The sequence below is a fragment of the Piliocolobus tephrosceles genome, chromosome 7 (genome assembly GCF_002776525.5).
Source record: "Piliocolobus tephrosceles isolate RC106 chromosome 7, ASM277652v3, whole genome shotgun sequence".
NCBI lineage: Eukaryota > Metazoa > Chordata > Mammalia > Primates > Cercopithecidae > Piliocolobus > Piliocolobus tephrosceles.
This window is the reverse complement of record NC_045440.1, coordinates 26,117,035-26,144,772: the sequence shown is the minus strand read 5'-3', so window position 1 is coordinate 26,144,772 and position 27,738 is coordinate 26,117,035. Positions and strand designations below refer to the sequence as shown.

General features: G+C 47.2%; 1 protein-coding gene across 1 annotated transcript in view; it reads left to right on the top strand.

Annotated features, from left to right (window-relative positions):
- The window catches only part of SCARA5 (scavenger receptor class A member 5), a 124,378-nt gene extending 103,172 nt beyond the window's left edge, over positions 1 to 21,206 (top strand). The window contains exons 8-9 of the mRNA XM_023216804.3: positions 11,471 to 11,668; positions 19,005 to 21,206. Of these exons, the coding sequence (XP_023072572.1) occupies positions 11,471 to 11,668; positions 19,005 to 19,141 (335 nt within the window). The 3' untranslated portion in view covers positions 19,142 to 21,206. The remainder of the gene's footprint in view (positions 1 to 11,470; positions 11,669 to 19,004) is intronic.
- Positions 21,207 to 27,738: the final 6,532 nt, after the last annotated feature.

Sequence of the window (27,738 nt, the reverse complement as noted above, 5' to 3'; positions counted from 1 at the left end):
GGCCTCTATGCTGGGGCAGCACCTTTCCCACCCCTCCCACCCGGAGCAGGTGGAATCTGTGGGTGAGAACAGCACCCATTCTGAACACGGAAGCACCAGAGGTTAAGACTGGAACCAGGGAGGTACAGGGATCCGGAGGCATTCAGAAGGGGATTCCAATCATGCTTGCTCATAAAGTCATGCACGCATCTACCCATTGCCTTCCACGCCATCTATTCAGCACTCAGGGCCCTCAGCCAGCCACGTGTCATGTAAAGTGTTGAGGGGCCATAGACAAACAAGATATGGTCTCTGTTTCCAGGGGAAAATAGTATATGTGCTTGTAACCCTCACAGATGGAGAGCAGTGTCACCTGGTTCTAGAAGTGCTAGCCTGCTCCATCCTGGGCCCTGCTGGTTTAACCTAAAACTGTCTTCTCTCGGTATTATGGTTTGTTACTGAAAGTAGCCAGCATCGGAAAGAAAAGTGGTCCCAAAAGAGAAGGATCTGGCTTCTCAGTAATGGCTGGTGACTTCTCTGTCAACCTCAGTTTCCTCAATTCTAACTGAGGGTTTTGGCCTAGGGAGCCCCTGAGTTCTCTGCCAGCTTTGACATTCTGTGGTCTTTCTAATCTATTTTAAACTGTTAGTTCATTTGAGTGAGTCCAGGGCAAAGACAACACTTATTTATCCTTGCATCCTTAGTGCCTAGCACAATCCTGGAATGTGGTAGTAATTCTGTACCTGCAACTGGATGGATAAATGAATATGCAATTGAAAAAATAAACATAGACATTGATAAAATATGCATAAAGAATTAATACAGATAACGCATTTTTAGTGCTGCAAATCTGTGCACAGGAAGTAGAATCACCCTGGACTTCAGCGAATATTATCACTTTCCTCAAAAGCTAAGGCTGGTTTATCCTACCCTGCCTGCAATCGTTGGCATGTTCATTTTCAAATGCAAACTCAGCAATGACTGTGCTTCACAAAGGCAACCCTGCCTTCTTGGTTCTCCCATAAGACTCAGGAGAAACCAAGCTGTTTCTATGAATTTTAGTTAGAAGCATTGCAGTTCCAGGGTTAAAGTAATTGTTTTTTCATGTAACTGCTCCATCAAAAGGCATCCTGCATCAAAGTTGTGATGCAAATTGGTGGATCATGCCCAGGGATCTTCTGAAAAAAGAATTCTGGGAAAGAAAGGAGCGTGTAGATGGAGAATTGGCCTGAGGATTAAGTCTCAAGTTCAGGCCCCGGCTCTTCTGCTAGCTGTGGGATGACTTGGGTAAGGCACGTCACCTCTCTGGCCTCTGCTCCCACGTGTGTCATGAGAAGAGTGTGGACGACGTCATCTTCAAATCTCTACCAGCTGGCAAATGCTATGCTTTGCCATCATTTGTGATTATTGGAAAAGCCCAAAGATGGTGTCACAATTACCTAAAAATTGTCCCAAGCGCTAAGTAGTGGGACATCTGTTGCCGACAACTAAGCTAATGGAAGTTGTTCCTAGTGATATCCTGAGAAAATGCTAAGATTCCTTGTCCAGACCCATGCCTTGATCTTCTCCATGACCTGGCCTCATCTGTGCCTCAGCTGTACCCTTTCTACTGGGGAACAAGCTCAAACTTTGAGAGATTTGGGGCCTTAGCAGGAGTGTAGCTGAGGACCATGGGGTTGGTCCCAGGAGTGGCCTGGGTGAAGGGCAGGCTTAGTACAACAGGTCAAGGAATGGGGAGGCAGGTGCTGTGGTCTGGGGCTGCAGTGAGGCAGAGAGCTCCAAGCCGAGGCTGGAACTGACACTCCAGAAAACTTGTAGGGTGACACAATGAGCCCCTTGATCTGGGAGACAGCAAGGAGGCTACCCAGCCAGGAGCCAGTCTCCTGCCCTATGTTCCCTCAAACCACTTTCCTCCCCTAGGGTCACACAGTGAAACCAGGCAGGGACGCTCTGGTCTGGGCTTTGAGGTGACAGCACTTTTCTCTTTCTGCTTCTCCATATCAAAGGGGAGAACCTTGGTCACAGGGTGTTGATGGGGCTTGTAACCAAACCGGAGTGGGATCTTCTTGCCTGGAGTGGTAAAGCCAAACATCCATACTGAAATTGTGCAGTGGGAGGAAGCATGGTGTTTATTTGCAGGGCACCAAGCAAAGAGAATTTGGTAGCTCACGCTTAAGACTCAACTTCCTGGATGGCTTACAAGCAAGGCTGTTTAAAGGCAGGGGTAAATTTCAGGAAAGCAGAAGTTACAGGCAAATTTGTAAATCAATACATGGATGTTATACATTGGTTTGGCCTAAAAAGGTGGGAAATATGGAAGCAAGAGCTTACAGGTCATACATGGCTTCAAAGACTTTCTGATTTGCAATCGGTTAGGGAAGGGAAATTTTGTCTAAAAACTTGGGTTCAGCAGAAAGGAATGTTAAGGTCTGACCTGTGGATGTGACTTCCTCCAGGTCCTCAGAGATAGCTAGGTGCCTGGAATTTCCCTTTATTCTATGGCAGTGGAGAATAAAGAATAAAGAACATAGTCATTAGCTGGGCATGGCAGCACGCACCCTGTAGTCCCAGCTACTTGGGAGGCTGAGGCAGGGGAGGATGGCTTGAGCCTGGGGGACGGAAGTTGTAGTGAGCTGAGATCACACCACTGCACTCCAACCTGGGTGACAGAGCCAGACCTTGTCTCAAAAAAACAACTCTGTCAATCAGAGTTCAGGCCTCAGTTTCTCCTCATTTGAGGTCTACATGCCAGCAAATCCATTTGGTTCTAGGTTTCTGTAAAACATCTAGCTGGGTTTCTGAAAAACACCTCAGAGACATATGTTAAGATGTTCTCTTCGGTTTCTATAGAAAGCCAAACATCTGATGACTCTAACTTCTTTGACTATTATTTTAAGCTACTATTACTTTCTTTCTTATCAAGTTGCTCATTTACTTCTTGGGGCTAGCTAGGTGCCGAGAATTTCCCTTGAAGAAACTCAAGATTTTCTTTTATTTCCATGTTTGGGGGCCTGGCAGCCCCTAAGAGGGGTCCCTGCTCCATCTCAGGCTCATGGTCTCCAATTCTGGGGCAGCAGGGAAAAGAGGAACAGAGATGAGCCCTGTGGACATCTGGTTGTCTCTGCTATGGGGGGCAGGGGTAGGCATTACAAGAAAAAGCTTTGTGGGATGGGGATTGGAACAAGCTGTCAAGAACAGCCTCCCCTTGTTTTTAGTAAGGAACAGCTCTTGGTGTTTTGTAGGGAAAAAATAGGTTAGCCTGTTACTGTGTTATTATAGATAGAAGTAAGTTTAAGAGACTTCATTCGGCTCTATATTTGAGATGCTGTTAATCTGTGACTCTACCCCCAATCTTGTCCTTGCTAGAAACATTGCTGTGCTAATTAAAGTTGAAAGGATTCTGGGCTGTAAGAAATGTGCTTTGTTAGATAAATGTTCAAGGCCTGCTTGGTTTGAAGGTCAGTACATTCCTTTAAATCTCAGTAAAAGAAAAACATCTGTCACCTGCCCGATACTGGAAAAATGTAACAGCTCCGTGTATCTGTAAGCCTTACTGCTGATTTACTCCCTTATCTTTTTGGCAATAAATACTGAGGGAACTCAGAGACCGGTGCCAGTGTGGGTCCTCTGAAAGCACAGCACTGGCCCCCTGGGGCCCTGCTTTTCTCTCTCTATACTTTGTCTCTGTGTCTTTATTTCTTTTCTCAAGTCTCTCGTTTCCACCTAGCGAGAAGCACCCACAGGTGTAGAGGGGCAGGCCACCCCTTCAGTGTTTCCCTTAAGCTTGGGTTTCCCAGCCAAGTGATGCTATGTGCCGGTGCCATTCCTGCACAAAGCTGGTGAGGACCAGCCTTGTAGCCCGTACCATCCTCTCAACTTGCAAACCGCAAAGGCATGGATGGGCAGACCCCAGTCTGCAGGTTAGGGATTCAGAACAAGAGGAAAAGCATGATAGTCTCTCTTCCTCTTGCACCTAACGCCCTCACCTGAGGGGTGCAAATCAGATATCCACACAGGAGTGGTATGGCACAGGGTTTTCTTCTGGGTTGCTGATCCTCATTGCACAGGAAGGATTTTCAAGGGCTCAATGCGGTGTGATGCCAAGGAGGAGGTGAAGGGGCCCTGTAGTCATTGAAGGGCAGTTACTAGGGGACGTGGCTGCAACCTCAAAAGCCTGGGGTTCCATTGCTCATCACCAGCTCTCTTGCCCTTTGCTCTCTACCTGGAGCATCTGCTCTTGCTTTGGAGCCTAGGAGTGTCTAAATTTCCCACAATCAAGAATCCCTGTCTCCCATTTTCCTCCACTGCCATGTGCAGAGAGAGGCATCTCCCTGACTCCAGTAGCCCCGTTCCCCTTGCAGGGACCCTCTTGGGGGGCATCTGAGAAGGAAGCTCCCTGGACTGACAGGAAGAGTCTTGGGGAAGTCACGGACCAGGCTGAGGCTGTCTGTCAGTCACTGTGTCTGATTAAGTGGGGGCTGGCACATTGTGGGGCAAGAGCATTTCCCAGCGGCAGTTGGTTGCTTAGTGGGAAAGCTTTGACCTGGGGCAGAAACTGCCGGGAAAAAGCAGAATTTAAACCCTCTGCCCACAGAAACCCAAACCTCTTAAATCATGACGTCCTTCTCAGGCTAGAGGGTAGTCGCTGCTGGAGGGCATTGGTGATTCCCCAAGTGTGTTGCTGGAGGTGGCCTCATTGCTCAGCTCTGGGAAAGTCTCCTGGCTGCCTGCCGGCCTCCCCTATACCTCTTCAGGGACAAAGGAGGCCAGAGACACGAGTTTCTGAATGTAGACTCCAAGTTCCTGAATCGGGGCAGCCTACATCATAAGCAAGTCAAACCTCAGCCTGTGGTTTCCCAGAGAGGTGGTCACAGAGTTGAGATTTTGTGGGTGGGGAGAAAAGGATGCAAAATCCACAGCTTGGGGCCATGCTCTGTGAAGTGGAGCTAGAACAAAATGTGACCTCTGATTTGGGTGAGTCCAGGGGAGAAGGTGTGGCTTTCAGATTTGTGTTGACCCTGCTGGGGCAGGCAGCATCTGTTGACCCTGTGGGCAGGCGGCCCTCCACCATGGGGGGAAGCCCTGGGTCTAGGGGGTCTGGGGACAGGTGGTGAGGAGCAGGCCTCCGTGCTTGATGAACTGACACTGGGGTCTGGGTGGAGTGGTGCCTTGTCCAGCCTCACCCAGGTGCTCTCTAGTTCTTTTTCTCCCTTGAGGGCACTTTTCAGTTCCTGAGATCAATGTGGATTGAGGAGACCATGAGGAGCCCTGCGGGCCATGACTTTGCTTGGTGTATGGTAAGCATGGGCCATGGGCCAGAGACATCCTTGAAATCGATGCTATGCGTCCCATAATTATGGTTATCATATGTTTTCAATTTTTTGAAGGTGTCTTGTTTCCAAATATTCTTCTATCACTTCTATGTACATTGAGACCTCTTGGGAATTTCAGTATTTCAGCATCCAAATGACATTTTCCAGACTTCCCCTTGCAACCACCATGATCATTTGACAGCCATGTCCCCATTCTCTCACTTAAGATGTACAGTCATTGTAATAGCCTGAGCTCCAGGTCCAGAATCCGGAGCCATCTCAAGTAGAGAAGGCAGCAAGTATGTGATTAGAAGGGTTGTGATGTAATAAAGAGGATGCTGAAGATTTGGGGCCCTGATGGTGGATTCTCCATTCATGTTGCCACCAAAACCCTGGACTCTGGGGAGCCATGCCCTCCAGACAGCACCTGCCCATCTGGGTCTGTATCAATGAGTATTAATGTATTAATCCATTCATGCACGCCTTCCCTTTGCACAGGCTGGGCATCTCAGTGCACTGGGCCCTGTACCAGGTCACGTGATCCTCAGAAGGCTCACAATGTCCTAAGAGAGAAAATAGCAGTAGCAATTATGATACAAAGCTATAAGCATGCACCTAGAAGGGGCCCTGTTCGGTGTGGGGACCAGGAAAGGAGAAGAGGCATCTAAGCTGAGATCTAAAAGACAAGGAAAGCTTAGGCCAGAGTATAGAAAGGGGTTTTCCGAGGTGAGGAGTCCATGTCCTTCATCAGCTCATTCAGGTCTCCATTCAAGGCCTTCCTTCTCTACCCGTCCAAAATGGCACCTGCTCTCACTCCTCACTCTCCACCCTCTTCCTTGTTCACTTGTCCAAGATAGTACCTGCCCTCCCAGTCCCTCCCTTGTCCACCTGTCCAAGATGGTGGCTGCCCTCGCTCTCATTTCCTTCCTTGTCCACTCGGCCAAGATGGTGCCTGCCCTCTCTCTCATTCCCTGCCTCCTCCACTCCGCCAAGCTGGCGCCTGCCATCACTCTCCAATCCTTTGTTCATTTGCCCACAATAGTGCCTGCCTCACTCTGTACTTCCTTCCTGTGCTTCTGTTCCCATCTATGCTCTTATCACCACTTGGCTATGATTATGGTTCTGTTTTTGTTGACTAGCTGTATTGCCAGGCTCTCCCTAGAATGTCAGCTCCATGAGGGCAGGGACTCTGTTCGTGGGCATATCCACAGCTGTCTAATAGACTCTTAGTCACTTACTTGGCTAAACAAGTAGGTGCACAAAGTGAGTTCGGGCTGGCCAGAACAGAGAGGCTAAGTCAGGGAGTCTCCAACCGTCTGCCCTGGTTGCCTAGTCACGCCCAGCCTCTTCTTGTTGTTTTGACCCCACACGTGACTCTGCCTGGCCTGCTCTGGAACTCACAGCATCCTCCTGCCACTTCTTGCCCTACTTGCTGACTCCACGCTGTGGCTTCTGTTGTAGGCCCCCTGGCGCAGCCAGAGGTGAGGCAAGTCTGTAAGAAACCAGGGCTGACAGCCTGGCCTCAGCCAACCCAGGGCCAAGCCCCCCCGCAGCAGCCAGGTCCCCCTTGGTGCTGCTGGCTGCAGGTTAGCCTGTCCTTACCGCTCCCAGGGAGTTTCTTGGTGTCAGACCCAGCCTCTGAATTCCAGCTCCTCTCCATGTTTTTCTTCTCCAGGATCTCTCTTCTCTTGCGCAGCCTCAGCCTGTTTGGGGACAGCCTGCATGAGTTTGTATTTGCAGTCTGTATGGAGAGAACGGTCACCTGGCCAGGGATGAAGGATCCACAGCAAATACATCCAATATCGAGAGGAGGCATCTCTGGTGCTCTCGCTATAGTCTTTAGCATCCTTCCTGGGGTTGGGGTCGCTTCCTGGTGGCTTCCTTGGTGTCTCTGCAGAATTTTCTAGGGTTTTCTTGGCCCAGGCATGTAGCCAGTTCTGAGTTCTCTCCTTTCTCATGGGGCACAGATGTCAATTCTGCCATCTCCTTCAGGACCTATGAAGGTCTTTGCCAAATCACAGTCATTAAAAGGAGGCTCCTTCCAGCCCACTTGGCCAAATAAAAGATAAAGGAAAAACAAAAGTCCAGGAGTGCTGCATTTATTGGTAGCAGGGCTTGAGTAGGTTTGTTATTTTCTCTGGTAGTTCACATAGGCATTTTCCTGCATTGTGTCACCCACTTGTCACTGGGTTCCAGTACAATGTCCACCCCCACCCACATGACACCAGTGGTTTCTGGCTTTAAAAAGAGATGACCTTGATTTCTTCTCTGACCTTGGATTACTGAGGATTGGAGCTAGAAGGAACCTTGCTGATGGATCGTCTAATCCAAATGCCAGTCCACAGCCCACAAACCAATTATCTCTGAATTATTTGGGACACTTGGAAAAATATAGATCCCTCACTCTTGCCACCAAGATTCTCTTTCAGTAGGTCTGGATTGGCCGTGGAATCTGGTGTTCCTAATGATCTTGAAAAGACCCACTGACCACTCCAGTATCTTATCAAATGAGGATGCTCAGGTCAGGTCCCAGCAGGGGAAATAGCCCCCAAGAGTAGTGGGGCAGGCAGGATGGTGAAAAGGATATGGGAAGACACATCAGGAAACCCAAGCTGTGATCCCAGTTCTGGCACTGACCATGTGTATCGCCCTGAGACCATGACTTCCCAGCCAAACCCTGGCTTTGTGATGATCCAAAGGCTTCTTTCAGTTGCTCTGGTGTTCTTTGAGTCACCAACATTTCCCCTTGGAGAACCAATGCATTGTAATGCTCAGGAATGACTTTCTACTCCATTTTGTAAACTTTGATTTTTCATTTCCTCCAGCCAGGCTCTGTGCTAAGCACTGAGTTTAGAGATCAATGTGGCAGGGGCTCAGTCCTCAGAGAAGGGGAAAGAGACCCGCATTGCTGATGCTTCCATGGGCCAGGAGTGTGCCCAGAGCTCTTTAGCTTTGTTGCGTTGTGTTTGCATGACAGTCCTGCAGTGTGGATGTTGTTCCCATGTCTCAGTTGGGGAAATGCCCTTAGAGAGGTTGTGAGGCTAACTTAAAGTCATTCAGGTTGAAAGGGCCTACTATGTGCCAGGTGCTATTCTGAGCTCTTCACATCTATTGCCATATTTCATTGATTCTGTGACACACATTTACATATCTGTGAAATCAGGAAGCATCCGGCACTTGACATAATTTGCCACCTACACCAGAGTTTTTTCCTTCTTAGTGGCATATAAAACAGTGAGGTGCCCGTTACAACAGGTGGCATCTCAGATTTGATGAACCAATGTGTCTCACAGTTGCAGATAGTAAGTGGCAGAACCAAAGTTCACAACCGGCCCTCTCTGGCTTAAAGCACTTTCACACTCACAGCCTAGTGGGAAAGTGAACATGAACAACCAAATCAGGCCTAAGACATTTCCCAGGACACAGCAAGGCTACCTGCCCACAAAGCCTTAACCATCCTTGACTTCCTATTTCTCCTACACCCTCCTCCCTGGCAGGCAAGGCTGCTGGTCACCGGGTCGCAAACAGTGGAGAGAAATCTGGTAATCACACTCCTTGATATTTACCCAAATGAGCTGAAACTGACATCCACATGAAAACCTGCACATGGATATTTATAGCAGCTTTATTCATCCAGGCAACAACTTGGAAGCAACCAAGATGTTTTTCAGTAGGTAAATGGATGAGTAAACTATGGTGCACATAGAAAATGAAATATCATTCAGTCCTAAAAAGAAAGGAGCTATCAAGCCATGGAAAGACATGAAGCAACCTTCCATGAAGGTTCACTTACTTATTACTAAGTGAAAGATGCCAGTCTGAAAAGGCTGCATACTGTATGATTCCAACTATGACATTCTGGAAAAGGCAAAACTATGGAGACAGTAAAAAGATCAGTGGTTGCCAGAGGTAGGGAGGAGGGAGACATGAATAGTCCCACTGAATAGGTGGAGCACAGGAGACTTTTAGAGCAGTGAAAAGATTCCATATGATATCGTAATGGCGAATACACGTTTTTATACATTTGTCCAAACCCATCACATGCACAGCACCACGAGTGAACCCAAATGTAAACTGTGGACTCTGGGTGATGACGATGCATCAGTGTAGGTTCGTTGAGTGTAACAAATGCACCACTCTCGGGGGATGTTGATAATGGGGGAGGCTGTGTGCAGGGGGAGGGGTGGTGTATACAGGACTTTTCTTTACCTTTCAATCAATTTTTCTGTGAACCTAAAACTACTCTTTAAAAAAGGCTATTTTGTTTTATTGTTTATTATTTCAACTTTTATTTTGGATTCAGGGGGTTCATGTGCAGGTTTGTTACCTGGGTATATTGCGTGATCCTGAAGCTTGGAGTATAGATGATCCTGTCACCCAGGTAGTGAGCATAGTGCCCAGTAGTTAGTTTTTCAACCCTTACTCCTCTTCTACCCTCCCCCATCTTGTATTCCTGTCCCCACCCCTGTGTTTAGCTCCCACTTAAAAGTGAGAATATGAGGTATTGGTGTCCTGTTCCTGCATTAATTCATTTAGTATAACAGCTTCCAGCTGCATCCATGTTGCTGCATAGGACATTATTTTGTTCTTTATTATGGCTGCATAGTATTCCATGGTGTATATGTACCACATGTTCTTTATTCAATCCACTGCTGATGGGCACTTAGCTTGATTCCACGTCTTTGCTATTGTGAATAGTTCTGCAATGAACTTATGAGTGTATGTGTCTTTTTGGTAGAATGACTTATTTTCCTTCAGATGTATACCCAGTAATGGGATTGTTGTGTCAAATGATAGTTCTAAGTTCTTTGAGAAATCTCCAAACTGCTTTCCACAGTGGCTGAACTAATTTACATTCCCACCAACCAACAGTATAAGCGTTCCCTTTTCTCCACAGGCTCATCAGCATCTGTTGTTTTTTGACTTTTTAATAATAGCCATTCTGACTGGTATGAGACAGTATCTCATTGTCGTTTTGATTTGTATTTCTCTGATGATTAGTGATGATGAGCATTTTTTCATGTTTGTTGGCTGCTTGTATATCTTCTTTTGAGAAATATCTGTTGTCTCCTGCCTACTTTTTTTTTTTTTTTTTTTTTTTTTTCTGAGACAGGGTCTTACTTTGTCATGCATGCTGGAGTGCAGTGGCACAAACATGGCTCACTCAGCCTTAACCTCCCAGGCTTAAGTGATCCTCCCACCTCAGCCTCCCGAGTAGCTAGGACCACAGGCATGGGCCACTGTGCCTGGCTAATTTATTATTATTTTGTAGAGACAGGGTTTCCCCGTGCTGCCCAGTCTCAGGCTAGTCTTGAAGCCCTAGTCTCAAGTGATCCTCCTGCCTTGGTCTCCGAAAGTGCTGGGATTATAAGTATAAGCCACCAAGCCTGGCCCCTCTTTTGCCCACTTTCTGATAGGGTTATTTGTTTTGTGCTTATTGAATTAAGTTCCTTATAGATTCCAGATATTAGACCTTTGTTGGATGCATAGTTTGCAAATATTAGTATTTTCTCCCATTCTGTAGGTTGTCTGTTCACTTTGTTGATAGTTTTTTGGGGTTTTTTTCCTCCTGTACAGAAGCTCTTTAGTTTAATTAGGTCCCACTCGTCCACTTGTCAATTTTGGTTTTTGTTGCAATTGCTTTTGAGGACTTAATCATAAATTCTTTTTCAAGGCCAATGTCCAGAATAATGTTTCCCAGGTTTTCTTCTAGGATCCTTACAGTTTGAGGTCGTAAATGTAAATCTTTCATCCATCTTGACTTATATAATTTTGTATAAGGTGAAAGGTAGGGGTCCAGTTTTATTCTTCTGCATACAGCTAGCCAACTATCCCAGCGCCATTTATTAAATAGGGAGTCCTTTCCCCACTGCTTATTTTTTCAACTTTGTGGAAGATCAGATGGCTGTAGGTGTGCTGGGCTGTTTTGTTCCCTTGGTCTCTGTGTCTGTTTTTGTATCAGCACCGTACTGTTAAAAAGCTATTTATTTTTAGGTGGAGAGAAGGCTGGCAAAGGGCAGGAGAGGCACAGGGAGATTTGGGGGCTGAAGTCTGGATATAGCCGGGCCCCAGCCCTCTCTTCCTCCTACCCAGGGATAGGCCTCCTACCCACAGAAGGCCCCTGGGGGCGGGTCCTGGTGTGTCCAGAGCTGGGTAGTGACAGTCGGCTGCTCTGGCAGGTGGCGTGGAGGCCCCGATGATGATCCGTCTGGTGAACGGTTCAGGCCCGCACGAGGGCCGCGTGGAAGTGTACCACGACCGGCGCTGGGGCACCGTGTGTGACGACGGCTGGGACAAGAAGGACGGAGATGTGGTGTGCCGCATGCTCGGCTTCCGCGGTGTGGAGGAGGTGTACCGCACAGCTCGCTTCGGGCAAGGTAAGGCGCTCTGAGGGTAAAGGACATGGGAGAGGGCCTGCATATCCTAGGACTGGGCCCTCCTCCAAAGCCGGAGTCCCTTCCACTGCGATTCTGCGAGGTCCCCAGCCTCTCCCCGAATGCTTGCTGCAATGAGAACTCACTGCTCTGCCCCAGGCAACCACCTCCGGTGTTCATCAGACAGTCCTGATGATTAGAACATTCTTCCTTTCCCTGGATCTAAGTCCTGTCTCCTGGTGGTGTCCCATACCGCCCTCCCCAGTCCTGTGTCCCAGGCACAGCTGCTGTGGTCTGTCTCCCCCTGGCTAGCTCCTCAGACCTTTAACTTGCTCTCACGGCTCTATTATGTTTTTATCATTAACACTGATGTGATACTCACTCTGTGCCAGGCTATGTTCTCAACATGTAACAAATATTCACCCATTTCATCTTTACAGCACTATGAAGTATACAGGTATCATCGCTGTTTTTCTTTTTTCTTTCTTTTTTTGAGGAGGGGAACAGGATCTTGTTCTGTCATCTAGTTTGGAGTGCAATGGTGCCGTCATGGTTCACTGCAGCCTTGATCACCCAGGCTCAAGCGATCCTCCTACCTCAGCCTCCTGACTAGCTGGGACTACTAACCATCCCCAGCTAACTTTTTATTTTTAATAGAGATGAGGTCTCACTATGTTGCCCAGACTGGTCTCGAACTCCTGGCCTCAAGCAGTCCACTCACTTGGCCTCCCAAAATGCTGGGATTACAGGCATGAGCCACCATGCGCAGCCATCCCAGTTTTTCAAATGAGGAAATAAAAGCACAGAGAGGTTGAGTAACTTGCCCAAGGTCACACAGCTAGCAAACGTCAGACCCAGAATTTAGACTCAAGCAGGTGTCTTAGGAGTCTGTATTTGAACCACTCTGCTGGGCTGTGTCTGCCTCTCTGAGTCTTTTCTTCTCCAGGTGAAAATCCCCAGTATTCATCTTGTCCCCATATGACAAGATTTGAAAAGCCTTCATCATTTTGGTTGCTTTCCTTTTGACATGCTGAAGCACATTGACCTTCCTACAGATGGCACAACAGACTCTGAGGACGGGGCACAGACCCTTCTTAGGTAGATGGCTGATTTGAATCCTGCATTTGTTTCCTGATGGAAAGAATCAGAGACTCTTGTGTTGACTCACAACTAAAACAATGGTCCCACGTGCACAAACCTGGTACTCCCCACACTCATTCGGTAGTGAGCTGTCCCTTGACGGCGTGTCCTGGCCCTGTCGCTTCTGCACTTTGGGTCTTGGTGTCCTGTCTGTAACTAAAGGGCCTGCAGGCTCTGGGATGGGTCTCCCAGCCTGGGCCCCCTGGGATTTAAGATGCTGCTGCTCACCTGTGGAGAAGACCAGGTGGGTGTGGGGAGGGATTGGGGCTGACCCTCTCACACCCAGTTACCAGGCCCCCTGGTGACCCGCGGACAGCAGCCCGCTGATGGCAGGGCTCCCCACACCATGGAGCGGGGCCGGGCGTACCTGCTATCTTGCCTGAGGTCATCGCTGTCCAACCTGCTGTGCTAAATGGCTACAGGAACCCATGGCACAGGGTGAGGGGAGAAAGTGGCATGTCCCTTCCAGATGGGGACTTAGAGCCAGGTCATATCCAGACTGGAGGTGGAAGCCTCCATTCCTCCCTCCACCTTTCTCTTCATCCGCACCAGGGGTTGCTGCAGTTCTTGGTCCAAATCTCATCCCGTAGATCTCATTGGTAATTGACTGAAAGTGACCCTTGGTGAAATCTGTCAAGCCAGCAGGCAGGGAGTGCAGTCTTAAGGGCCAGAATTTGCTGGGTGAGTTCAAAGGGGTCTGGTACCACGAAGGGCAGCCCACCAGGAAAGAATACTGTTCTCCCACCTAAGACTGGGGGCTGGATTCCAGCTGGTTTTGGCTAAGGAAAACCACCGCTGTTGTTGGTTAGAATAGGAACAGTCCTCAAATTCCCATTTCAAACTCCAAAGAAGGCTTCTTTCTAATAAGTGGCAGTAAAACCTTTTGAGGAAAAACATTATAAATTATTTTCAAGGAGTCAGAATAGGTAGTTTGAAGATCACAGGTCATGTTAGCCTGACTCTGCCAGTTGGTGAAAAGGCAGTGGGTGGGCTTGGAGTGCCAGGCCAGCGATCCTATAGACTTTGTGGCTTCTTTCACTCCCCTGATCTCTGTTCCTCTTGATACATGTGGGGAAGCTCTAAGCTTGCCACTTGATTCTTTAAACTGGTCAATGGGAAGCTGGACTTGCTTTCACGATGCCCTGTTTTTTACACCATTATTTCCCTATCACGGTGCCCTAATGGGTCTCAGGTGCTATTCAAGACCTTGGCTGGTTGCAGGCCAGGTGTCACTAGTGGTATACAGAGGGCCGTAGGGGCCTGGGCAGGGGAGGGCTGCATAACTGAGGCTTTCTGCCAGCACAGACTCCACCCGTGTTCTCCTCCTCCTCTCTACAAGCAGCTTCCAGGCACCTGCCATGGACCAGGCTAGCTGCAGGGCTGAGGGGCAGAGCTGACCAAGCCCAGCCCTGGCCATAGCACGAGTAGTGTAGAGGGGGATTCTAAACCATGTGCCAAGGGTTCTAATGCTGTTGTAGCCATGGGACCAAGAGGAGGGAAGGCTGTCACTCCTGGCGGCAGGCAGAGCCACCCTGCCAGCATCCTACCCACTGGTGCCCCAACCCCACTCCCAGCTCATCCACTGTTGAGCCTGAAGGAGCCTCCCAGGTCTCTCTCACTCTGCCTCCTAGCCTTCTTCTCACGCCCCTCCTTCCTGTCAGTTTCCTCTCCCCAGCACCCCCAATGCCCCACCTCCACTGTCCTTGTGTTCTGCACACTCTCTCTGGAGGCTGCCTCCACACCTGGAGCTTCAGTCACCCCAAGCTCTTCCCTCTGTCATAGTGCTCAGTGGAGCTCCAGACCCGAGTGTCCAGTGACCTTCCTGACAGCTGCACAACCCCACGGGCTCCTCTAACGGCAGCTGTCACAATTGCACACATCTCCTTCCCACCAGATCCTGTGCATCACTCATCACCGTCCCCAGAACCACCCTACCAGTCAGACCCCATCCCAGCCAGAACCATGGGCCACCTCTTCCTTGTCACCACTCCCTCTCCCCGCATCAGGTTGGTCTCAAAGTCCTGCAGATCCCACCAGTATTCACTCATCTGGTGTTCCTTAAACCTGTCCCCACCTCGTCGTTCTTGCTGTCCTCCCCTTAGGAGATTAGCAGGTAGAGCAGTGGTTAGCGCCCCAGCCCTGGAATCAAACCACCCACGTCAGAATCCCGGATCTGCCACTTGTGGCTGGAGACCTTGACGAGATTCCATACACTCTCTAAGCTTCAGTTCTTCCACTGTTGAAGAATTACTATAAATGCTAAAGGAAATCCTGCATGTCAAGCAGTTAGCACGCACAGGCTCCATTGTGCACACTTATCTACAGGTGTGCGGTGGAGATGGGGGCAGTAGAGGCTCTAATCCTCCAGGAGCCACTCCTCATGGCCACCACGCCTGCAGGCTAGCTCCTGTGACCTTCCTTCTTGTGGATGCTGGGGATCTTTCTTCCTTTTTTCTCTTTTTAAGAGATGAGGTCCCCCTCTGTCACCCATGGAGTGCACCCTCTGGAGTGCAGTGATGCAATCATAGCTTGCTGCAGCCTCGACCTCCCAGGCTCAAGCAATCCTCCTGCCTCGGCCTTCAGAGTAGCTGGGACCATGGGCGCATGCCACTATGCCAAGCTAATTATTTCTTTTTATTATTTTGGAGAAATGGGGTCTCGCTATATTGCCCAGGCTGATCTCAAACTGTTAGGGATCTTTCTAAAATGAGTGACTGGTCACCTCACTCCCTGCCTGGGTCCTCAAAGGATTTTTATCGCTCTCAGAATCAAGCTGGGTTTCCCTAGCTCAGCACCCAAGGATCTTCTTCATCTGCCTCCTGCCCAACCCATACCTCTCCACACTGGCTCCTTCCATGCTCCCTCACCCCCAAGATGGGAATAACCCTCCTCTATGCTCCCATCACATTTTTCTCTATCACAGCACTTCTTGTGCTCTCCTGATCCCTGCAATATATGGAAACATCTTGAGGGCTTCACCTTTATAGTTACAAAACCCAAAACTATCTGGGGCATAAGAGGAGCTGGATAAATGTGGAAGGGAAGAAGAAAGGAAGGAGGGAGAAGTGAAGGGAGGGAGGGAGGCAGGCAGGAACGGAGGGAGGGAAGAAGGAAGAATGAAGGGAGCGAGGAAGGAAGAATAGAAGGAAGGAAGGAATTCCAGTACCTGCCAAACCTGAGTCCTCCCTGTCTCCAAGCCCTGACAGTTCTCCCAGGGGTCTGGTGCCATAAAATTTCTCCTGGACAGGGCATAGTAATCAGATTTTCTGTTTGCATGGGGGAAGCCAAGGAAAGACCCAAATGGGAGGGCCTTGAAGATGTTCTAAATTTTAAATTGGTCCAGGAGGTGTTGGAGTGATGCAAATGGAGAGGTGGAAGGGTGATGACTGGAGGGAGGCCCGGGAGGCCGCGGAAGGGAGTATGACCTAGCGCAGCTGGGAGCATCTCCCAGGGAGACAGACAGATGGAAAAGGAGGTAAGGATGGGTGCACATCAGATAGATTTGTAGGTGGGAACAGGCAGACAAAATTAGGAGTGTTCACTTCTAATTATAGCATTATTACCTCCTCTTGTCCTTTTATCTAAGATAAGATTCAAATATTGGGAAATAGCTTTAGTGCAAGGGTCAGCCAACATTTTCCATAAAGTGCTGGATAGCAAATATTTTAAGCTTTGTGGGCCAGGTGGTCTCTGTCACAGCTACCCAGTTCTGCAGTTGGAGTGGGAAAACAACCTTAGCCAATATGCAATCAAATGGGTGGGGCTGTGTTCCAATACAACTTTATCTATAAAAGCAGGCATTGGCCAGACCTGGCTCATGGTTTGCCGTCCCCTGGCTCAGTGTTACGGGCTGTGCGCTGTGGCTATATGAGGAGAAAAGACTGCACTGGCCAAACACGAGAGCCTGGATCAGGGCCTCTTCCCCTCAATAGTTACATACTTAGAGATGTCACTCAATCTTTCTGGGGCTTCAGTTTCCCTCTCTTAAATACCTGTTAAATAGCCCTCCTGCCTTCTGTGTGTGAGGTACAGATGGAAGGCTGTAGGAATCAGTGTAACTTTTTCCTATTATGAATAAATAAACACATAGAAGCTCGAACGTTAGCTCCATAAGGCAGAAATCCTTTGCATCTGTTGTTTTGTCTTTCTTTCTGTTCATCAGAATGGTACTGAGCACACAGAGGACTCAATAATTTGGTTTTTTATTTGTTTGTTTGTTTGTTTTGTCTTTGAGACTGAGTCTTGCTCTGCCACCCAAGCTGGAGTACAGTGGCATGATCTCGGCTTGCTGTAACCTCCGCCTCACAGGTTCAAGTGATTCGCCTGCCTCATCCTCCTGCGTAGCGGAGATTACAGGCATGTGCCACCACGCCCACCCAATTTTTGTGTTTTTAGTAGAGACGGGGTTTTGTCATGTTGACCGGGCTGATCTTGAACTCCTGATCTCAACGATCTGTCCTCCTCAGCCTCCCAAAGTGCTGGGATTACAGGTGTGAGCCACGGCACCTGGCCAAGAGTCTGCTTTTCTCTGTGTGTGTGTGCGTGTGTGTGTGTGTGTGTGTGCGCGCGCGCGCGCGCACGCAACAAGGCTGTTTATTTCACCTGGGTGCAGGCAGGCTAAGTCCGAAAAGAGAGTCAGCACAGGGAGATGGGGTGGGGCCGTTTTATAGGATTTGGGTAGGTAGTGGAAAATTACAGTCAAAGGGGGTTGGTTGTTCTCTGGTGGGCAGGGGCAGGGGTCACAAGGTGCTTAGTGGGGGAAGCCTTTGAGCCAGGAGAAGGAATTTCACAAGATAATGTCATCAGTTAAGGCAGGAACAGACCATTTTCACTTCTTTTGTGATTCTTCAGTTACTTCAGGCCATCTGGATGTATACGTACAGGTCACAGGGGATACGATGGCTTAGCTTGGGCTCAGAGGCCTGACATTCCTGTTTTCTTACATTAATAAGAAAAATAACATAAAATAGTGTTGAAGTGTTGGGGCAGCAAAAATTTGGGGGGGGATGGTATGGAAAGATAATGGGCGATGTTTCTCAGGGCTGCTTCGAGCGGGGTTAGGGGCAGTGTGGGAACCTAGAGTGGGACAGATTAAGCTGAAGGAAGATTTTGTGTGTCTGCTTTTCTAACAAGCTCTCCGGTGATGTTGACAGCACTGGTCCTCAGACTGCACCTTGAGTAATCAGCTATCAGTTCTAAAGCTCAAGCAATGATTGGTACCTAGAGCCGACGGAGTTCTAGCCTCCGCCTGGTGGTGCGAGGAGCAGAGAGGGTTTGCTGGCAAATTCCTCTGGGAATGATCCCCCGCAGTGTTGATGTCACTGCAGATATGCACTGCTCCTCCCTCGATGACCCTGTTCCCACTATATTGGTCCTCCCATGACTGAACGTGAGCCAGAACCCCTGGTGAAACACCAGCTAGAGTTTCAAGATCCTATATATGCATTTGGGCTGGGTCACCTTGGAACTGTTCTTTATTTGTTAGTCTTTATTTGCTTTGGGTGTGACTAATCCCACAGAGCCCTGGAGCTTGCAGGCTTTTCCTGGGTAATTTGCAAACCGATGTGTCTTCCAGGAGACGTTTAATCTGAAAATCATTCTCTGCCTCAAAGGGCTTATTGTGTAAGAGCCACAGCTATCCAGGCCAGGAAGAGGCTCTGGAGAAGAAACAATATCCAAGGAGGTGGTGGAAGGGGCCTCTCCTCCCTGCTCCATCCCCGGATTCACTGCATGGCAATCCCTTGACAACAGGGGCTGAAAATGTCTACATAACAAAAATATGTTCAAGCCACTTAGTTCATGTGTTAGAACCAAACAACAGGGGAGTGGTTTAAATGTTCTCTTGACATTCTTTGTAAAGGGATTTTACCCATGTACTTCAAGAGTGAATGACAGAGTTTAAGACTTTAATAGTCAGTCCTGACACTTCCACTAAAAAGGAGAGGTTGTCGGCTCCTGATACATAGCAGATATTCATAGCTACTACCATCACCACCATCAATTATTGTGATTCTGCCCTCAAGAAACTAATCCCAGAAAATAAGTATGAGGTCTTGTGGAGAGGTGGAGAGGGCAGCTGGAAGCCCCTAGATTTGAGTGTGCAGCAGAGCCAAGTCAAGGGCAGACGCAGTCATGCTCTCTCTTCTCCTTCTTGCCTCCTGTGTATCTGCTTAGAAGCTGTGTTTCCCTGTCTCCACAGGCACTGGGAGGATCTGGATGGATGACGTCGCCTGCAAGGGCACAGAGGAAACTATCTTCCGCTGCAGCTTCTCCAAATGGGGGGTAACAAACTGTGGGCATGCTGAAGATGCCAGTGTGACATGCAACAGACACTGAAAGTGGGCAGAGCCCAAGCTCAGGGTCCCGCACAGAGCATCCTTCCTGCATCCCTGGGGTGGGGCATGGCTCAGGGCCGCCCTGATCATGCCTCGGCCACACCCCATCCAGCACTCCCAGTCCTCACGCCTGCATCCCAGGACCGTGGGGGCCCGTCGTCATTTTCCTCTTGAACATGTGCTCCAAAGTGTAACTCTGGGACCTACTGCCCATCTCTGTCTTCCACCAGGTTCCTGCATGAGGAGCCCTGGTCAACTGGATCACCACTTTGCCCAGCCTCTGAACACCATGCACCAGGCCTCAATATCCCGGTTCTCTTTGGCCTTTTAGTTACAGGTGAATGCTGAGAATGTGTCAGAGACAAGTGCAGCAGCAGGGATGGGTGGTAGTATAGATCGTTTACTCTTCAGACAATTCTTAAACCTCCATTAGTCCAAGAGTTTCAACATCTTCCTCCCCAGCAAGAGGCAATGTCAAGTGATGAATTTCCCCCCTTTACTCTGCCTCTGCTCCCCATTTGCTAGTTTGAGGAAGTGACATAGAGGAGAAGCCAGCTGTAGGGGCAAGAGGGAAATGCAAGTCACCTGCAGGAATCCAGCTAGATTTGGAGAAGGGAATGAGATTAACATTGAATGACTACCATGGCAGGCTAAATAGTATCTTGGGTGCTAAATTTATGTATCCACTTAGCTGCACTGGTCCAGGGCATGTGAGTCTGGATACGACCTTACCTCTAGGTAGCACTTAACTGGTCCATTCACCTAACCTGCAAGTCAGAAGACAGAATGACTGAGACCATGTTCCCACCTGAACTTATGGTCTTTACTTGGCCTGAGCAAAAAGCTTGTGTACAGTAACTAGAAAGTGTGGCATGTAACTAGAAAGTTGCATACTTCAGAACTTCCAGGGTGTGAGTGCAAGGTCAAACATGATTGGCTTCCAGGCCGACCGTCAGTGTAGGAGGAAAGCTGATGTGGAGGATGACATGGGGGCTGCCCATGTTAAACCTGAGTCCAGTGCTCCGGCATTGGGCAGTCACGGTTAAAGCCAAGTCATGTGTGTCTCAGCTGTTTGGAGGTGATGATTTTGCATCTTCCAAGCCTCTTCAGGTGTGAATCTGTGGTCAGGAAAACACGAGTCCTAATGGAACCCCTAGGGGTGGAAGGAAATGAAGATTCCCTATAACCTCTGGGGGTGGGGAGTAGGAATAAGGGGCCTTGGGCCTCCACAAATCTGCAATCTGCAGCCTCCTCCTAGAGATAGGGAGATCATGTTCTGCTTTTTACATGAGGAGCAGAACTGGGCCATACACGTGTTCGAGAACTAGGGGAGCTACCTGGTAGCAAGTGAGTATAGACCCACCTCACCTTGGGGGAATCTCAAACTTATAGGCCTCAGATACACGATCACCTGTCATATCAGGTGAGCACCGGCCTGCTTGGGGAGAGACCTGGGCCCCTCCAGGTATAGGATCAGCAACACTCCTGGCTGACAACTAAGTCAATGTGGCCCTAGGTCATTCTTGCTTCCAATATGCTTGCTACTCTCTAAATGTCCTAATGATGAGAAACTCTCCTTCTGACCAATTGCTATGTTTACATAACACGCATGTAGTCATGCATCCCTTGCCAGAGCCAATATATGTATGCATATATAAACATAGCACTTTTTACTACATAGTTCAGCACATTGCAAGGTTTGCATTTAAATTAAAAAAAAAAAAAAAAAAAAAAAAACTAAAGATAAAAGATGCCACACTGAACAAACTAAATTCCCAACCCGGTTCTGGCAAAGAATCCAGTTATCGCTTCCATGAAGACGCACATACTCTCTTACTTGGTCTTTTCATTAGGGAAAAATGTAAGTCTTATTTTACATCAAATAAAAACAATGTTAAAAAGTGTGTGAACCTTAAAAATGGAAGTCTACTAGTTTACATACCTACTTCAGAGAACATGGAAATGACCATGGGCCTGCATTTCAGGGACTAAAGGAAATTAGGCCTGGCCTAAAATACATCAGACCTTTTGTAAGAAAGAATTTCAATAAAACAAAAACATGTCACTAACAAGCTTTCCACGACATACATTCCTTCTCCTGAAAACCTGGTGAGTGTGGGGAGGGCTGGTGAAATTGGATGATGTGATCATCTTTCAGTGGGGATTGTCAGTGTCGGCAGCTTATAGGAAAAGTCACCCTAATACTTCTGGATGATAACACGGTCTTGTCCAAGAACAACGAGGAACGTGATGGCTCAAGCCTTATTTGGTAACCAAAGGAAGTGGGTCCCAAGCAACAGAACAATCACCAAGGCCCATCTTACAAGAAAACTGCTTTTGCATTCAACAGAGAAAAGAACACCTGTTTCCTTCTCACATCTCCAGAGTCCTCAGTTGGGGGTGTGCTTCCCTCCGGAGTTCCGTTCAGTGTAAGAAGATCGTCCAGAGTTAGGTACTGGCTCTGTGAAGTCACTGGCCTCATCGTCTAAGGACAGGCAGGAATTCCAGGTACAGGACCTGAACAGTGTGTGGGGATGGCCCAGGTCACTGCATAGTCCTGGTCACATGCTTAAAGTGGCACCTCTGGGAATAATGTGCTGAGATTGCTACATGATAATTTGCTAAGTCAACAGAGAAAAGTTGACCTGGAAATCCACAAAGGAAATACCCTTTTCTTTCTCCTCTAAAAGTCCTGGTGGTGCCCCCATCCTCCCAAATCTTTGTGGTTCCTGTCATGCATGTCCGTGTGAAGAGACCACCAAACAGGCTTTGTGCGAGCAATAAAGCTTTTTAATCACCTGGGTGTAGGCGGGCTAAGTCCGAAAAGAGAGTCAGCGAAGGGAGAAAAGGGTGGGGCCGTTTTATAGGATTTGGGTACGTAAAGGAAAATTACAGTCAAAGGGGGGTTGTTCTCTGGCGGGCGGGAGTGGGGGTCACAAGGTGCTCAGTGGGGGAGCTTTTTGAGCCAGGATGAGCCAGGAAAAGGACTTTTACAAGGTAATGTCATCACTTAAGGCAAGGACCGGCCATTTTCACTTCTTTTGTGGTGGAATGTCATCAGTTAAGGCAGGGGCAGGGCATTTTCACTTCTTTTGTGATTCTTCAATTACTTCAGGCCATCTGGGATACGTGCAAGTCCAGGGGATGCGATGGCTTGGTTTGGGCTCAGAGGCCTGACATTTCCCATTCTGTAAACAGGCTACATGGAGAAGAGCAGTGATACCTTTTTCCGCCCTCTTTAATATCTAAAAGACACGATGACTGACTGTCTTGAGTGCCTGATTTGGGGCTTACGTGTGTCATAGTTAAATGCACCCACTCTTGTGCCCTGGACACGTCTCTAAGGAGATACCACTTTGTCACCCGTAGGAACCCTAGAGTCTCTTCAGTGACATTGTGTGATGATAGTCATTCTTTATTTTATTTTATTTATTTTTTTTGAGACAGAGTCTTGACCTGTTGCCCAGGTTGGAGTGCAGTGGCTGAATCTCAGCTCACTGCAACCTCCGCCTCCTGGATTCAAGCGATTCACATGTCTCAGCCTCCTGAGCAGTTGGGATTACAGGCATACGCCACCACACCCGGCTAATTTTTGTATTTTTGGTAGAGATGGGGTTTCACCATGTTGGCCTGGCTAGTCTCGAACTCCTGGCCTCAGGTGATCTGCCCGCCTCAGCCTCCCAAACTGCTGGGATTACAGGCGTGAGCCACTGCGCCTGGCTTTTTTTTTTCTTTTATTTGAGACAGGGGCTCCCTCTGTCTCCCAAGCTAGAGTGCAGTGGCGTGATCTTGGCTCACTGCAACCTCTGCCTCCTGAGTTCAAGTAATTCGTGTGCCTCAGCTTCCCAAATGGTTGGGATTATAGGCATGAGCCACCATGCCCAGCTAATTTTTGTATTTTTAGTAGAGCCGGTGTTTTGCCATGTTGGCCACACTGGTCTTGAATGCCTTACCTCAAGTGACCTACCCACCTTGGCCTTCCAAAGTGCTGGAATTACAGGAGTGAGCCACTGCACCTGGCCCAACAGTTAATCTAACATTTCTATAAAATGTCAAATGTGTAAGTCACTTGTCTTCTTAGAATAGCTCTTCTTTAGCCCTCTGGAGAGCACGCCTTGCCTTAACCCCTTCCTCTCCTGACCCCAACCTGTAGCTTTTTAGAGCTGAGGGGGTTCCTGACTGACCGGAGCTTTGTTATTTATTCCTCTCCACCATCTTCCCCAACTAGAACAGGCTAAAGAGCTCTCAGGAAGAATGACTTTCTGTACCCTGGGTAATTTTTCCTCTCTGACTGAGGGAACTTGAGTGGCTCCCTGGAGAGGGGTTGTGTGAGCTCAGGTCATGGTTCTTCCCTCAGAAGTTGTCCTTGTGCCCCCAGGGTTTCTACATGTTTGGATTGGTTTCAGCCAAAGACTCAAGAGAAATGTATACACTTTTCTGGAACTTTCTCTGTGTAGTTTCCTTCTCTCAGGGACTGTGCCCTGCAAATTCTAGCTGCCATGGCCTCCTGTCACCAGTCTTGTCCCCTCACCTCAGCAAGATTGCCTGGCTCTGGACTCCCCTCCCTGTGCCACCCATTATCCCTTGTCTGAAATGATCAGTTGCAAGTATTTCATGCTGTTTTCTGATTATGACAGAAGGAGGGCAATTCTGGTAATGAGTACCCTTTCATGGCCAAAAGCTGAAGTCTTCCCTGTGGGTATTTTCTGGTTGAAGAGAATCATAAGGGAATGGCCTGGACATGGAAACAGGTATGTGAAATGTATCCAAGGACACTAGAGAAAAGATGTTAAATAGACATATGAAAGGTATGATAATCCCATGATATCTCTTCTTTTGGTCTTTTCATTTGAGAAAACAGAAGTCTTGTTTTACATCAAATAAAAATAATGTTAAGTGTTTGAAAGGTGTAAAAAGACCTATGTCAAACATCTCAAGGTGAAACTATGATGTCTGGGTTGAAAAATATACTGGTTGGTATTAACAGCAGATTCGAGGCCACAGAAGAAAGGATTAGTGAGCTTGAAGAAACAATAGTTCAAAATGAAACACACAGAAAAAAACTGGAAAAAACTTAGTAGAACATCAGTGAATTGTGGAAAAACCTCAAGTGGCAAGTATATGTATAATTGGAGCCCGTGAAACAGAGGAGATCAGAAAAAAATATTTTAAGTAATGGCTGAACTTTTCTTAAATTTGGTGAAATCTATAGACCCATAGATCCACAGAACTCAACCCTGAGCGCAAGAAAAATGATGAAATTCTACATGAAGTGACATTATAACTAAATTGCTTGAAACCACTGATAAAAAAAATCTTAAAAACAACCAGAGTTGGGGAAAACATTATGTAGAGGGGTGCAAAGATAACAATAACAACAGATGTCTCTTTGGGGAAAAAATACAAGCTAAAAGACAGTTGTGACATCTTTAAATCACAGAGAGAGAGAGAGAAAAACTGTCAACCTAGAATTCTTAACCTAGTAAATGTATCTTTCAAACACAAAAGTGAAATATAGTATTTTCAGACGTATAAGAGCTGAAAGAATTCATTACCAGCACACCTGCAGGCACTACAAGAAACATGTTGTTTGTTTAATTTGTCACTGACAAAGCTCAGATGCACTACAAAAAATATTAAAGGAAATCCTTCATGCAGAAGCATAATGATACTAGATAGGAATATGGAACTATACCAAGATCAACAGCACTGGAAGTGGTCACTACATGGGTAAATAGAACCAATATTTTTTTGGCATTTAAATCTCTTCGAAAAATAATAAATTGGCCCAAGCCAAAGTAGTTCAAGACCAGCCTGGCCAATATGGTGAAACCCTGTCTCTACTAAAACTACAAAAATTAGCCGGGCGTGGTGGTGCGTGCCTGTAATCCCAGCTATTTGGGAGGCTGAGGAAGGAGAATTGCTTGAACCCAGGGGGCAGAGGTTGCAGTGAGCCAAGATCATGCCACTGCACACCAGCCTGGAGGAAAAGAGTGAAAATCCATCTTAAAAATATATATATATAACTTGATGCCAATGTATTTGTTGAGAAAATTTAAACTACAAATATATTTTAAATACCAAAACAGAATCAAGAAAAAAAACTTGAATAGTGCAATAACACGTAAGGAAATAGACTCTGTAATTAAAAATCTTCCCACAAAGAAAACACTAGGATCAGATGCTTTAAAAGGTAAGCTCTAGCATACATTCAATAAATAGAACATCTAAATCTTGAGATCCAGGAGATTGCCCTCCCCTCTTCTGCCATGTGAGGGCACAGTAAGCAGGCATCATTTATAAGCCAGGAAGTGGCCCTCATCAGACAATGAATCTGCCAGCACCTTGATCTTGGACTTCCCAGCCCCCAGACCTGTGAGAAATAAATTTCCATTGTTGATAAACCACCTAGTCTCTCTGGTAGCTTGTTATGGCAGCACTAAACGACTGAGACACTAGGTATTTAATGTTTGAGAAAAGAAGGAAGATCCAAAAGGAGAAAGAAACATCCTCTTCTTTCTGTACCAGAGAGACAGAAAAGAGAATTTATATGGTGGGAAGGGGGCTAGGCATTACAGGGATGGACAGAGGGAAGGGGGTGTTGACTTTGCATTCTGAGGAAATATCCCTATCCTGTGGTATTTTGAATTATTACTTTTAAAGTTCATTTTTTTCCCAGTGGCCTCTTTCTAATCACAGAGAGAAATCTTCTTTGGAAATTATAATATCTGATCGGTTATTGCTGGTAAATTGCACTGCTGGAAAAAATATCAGATAAAAATGTTAAATCCCCAAATAAAACATCTCAGCAGTGGGTAACTACACCCTGATGTCATTCATTGAGCGGAAACTTTATTACAATTAGTGGAGGCCATTTAGTAAAATAGAAAGATTTATGGAATATAGAATTAGAAGACCTGGATTCAAGTCTTAGTTCCACAGCCTACTGGATAAACCTTGGGTTGTAGCATCATCATTATAAATGGAGGTATTCAATGTATCTTGTGTTATGAAGATTTTTTAAAAAGTGAAACAGTGTTTTACAAATTCTAAAGCATTATACAAAGAATATTACTTGTATAACAACAGGGAATACATTGGCCTTTGGTTTATTGGAGAGGTGGTCATTAGAATTTTAAATTATAGGGAATTGATCAACAATAAAATAGAATACAAATGCCTTGATAAATAAATACATTATAGAATCAAAATAAATTATGCTTCATTATATCACATAGATCAGCCACAGATTTACATGGATTTGCAAGAAAACATGGGATTTTTGCACTTTTAATCCCACTTTGGGAGTCTGCACGTGAGACAGGAGGATCCCTTGGGTCCAGCTCTTTTCTGGAAGGGCAGACACTGGAGTATCTGTACCGTGGACAGCTTCAAAATACACCACATAGTCCGTTTCCTTTTAATTTTACTGGGTAACAGGCCAACGAGCTTAAGGGAACTTGAAGACCGGAGGATAGGATAGGGAGTAAGTTAAGCCGAATACGGAGTAAATTAAGTCGGGGGTTGGGGGGCGGGAGGGAAAAAAAGCTGTGTCCTTCCCTCCTTCCTCTTCTTTAAGACCGCCATCGGCTCTCTCCTGACCTCTGCAGGTTGATGAGAGAAAGACAACAGTAAGCTTTAGGGAAAAAATGCAGGATGTTTAGGGCCAAGGGCAACTGGATTTCTAAAGCCGACTTATATAAATTGTGCTTATATGAGTCTTCTAAATCTTATATGCACATTGTTAAAATGCAGATCCTCATTCAGCAGGTCTGGGGTGGGGCCCAAGATTCTGCATTCCTAATAAGCTCTCAGCAATGCTGCAAGGCTGCTGTCCATACCCACGTGTTGAGTAGCAAGGCTCAAAGGGACTTTCAGGGCATTGAATGCCAGAGGTGAAAAGGGCGTTAGAAGTGCTCAGTCTCCCTTTTTGCAGGTGAAGAAACAGAGCAGAGAGAGCAGGCAGGCACCACCACACATGTATAGAACATGAGAAAATTCATTTTCCTAAGCCTGGTTTCCTTGTTGATAATACCTAAATATGTGAGCTTGGAAAGTCTTTCAAAGGGTAGCAGAATATAGCACTTCAAAATATACCACTTTGACATAAGCATTATTTTGAGCTGAAGGCAATTGAGAGGAAGCAAATACAAGGAAAGCTCTCTGCCCTCCCTGCCATGCCTAAAAGCAGGACGTAAATTTGCAAAGGTGCCCCTCCTCCCTGCTCCACCAGGAAAGACTAAATTGATCCCTGGAGATGACTTTTGACTCTTAACAGCCTGAAGACCACACAAGGGGAATCCACATAACAAACTCTATTAACTAGCTTGCATCTATATTTGACTTGCCACAATTTGCCACCCCTAGAGACTCAGGATCCTTCTCCTTTGTCTTGTCACATTTTTTTTTTAGATGAAGTTTCGCTGTTACCCAGGCTGGAGTGGGATGGCGGGATCTCAGCTCACTGCAATCCCCATGTCCCGGGTTCAAGCAATCCTCCTGCCTCAGCCTCCCAAGTAGCTGGGATTACAGGCACGCACCACCACACCCAACTAATTTTTGTATTTTCAGTAGAGACAGGGTTTCACCATATTGGCC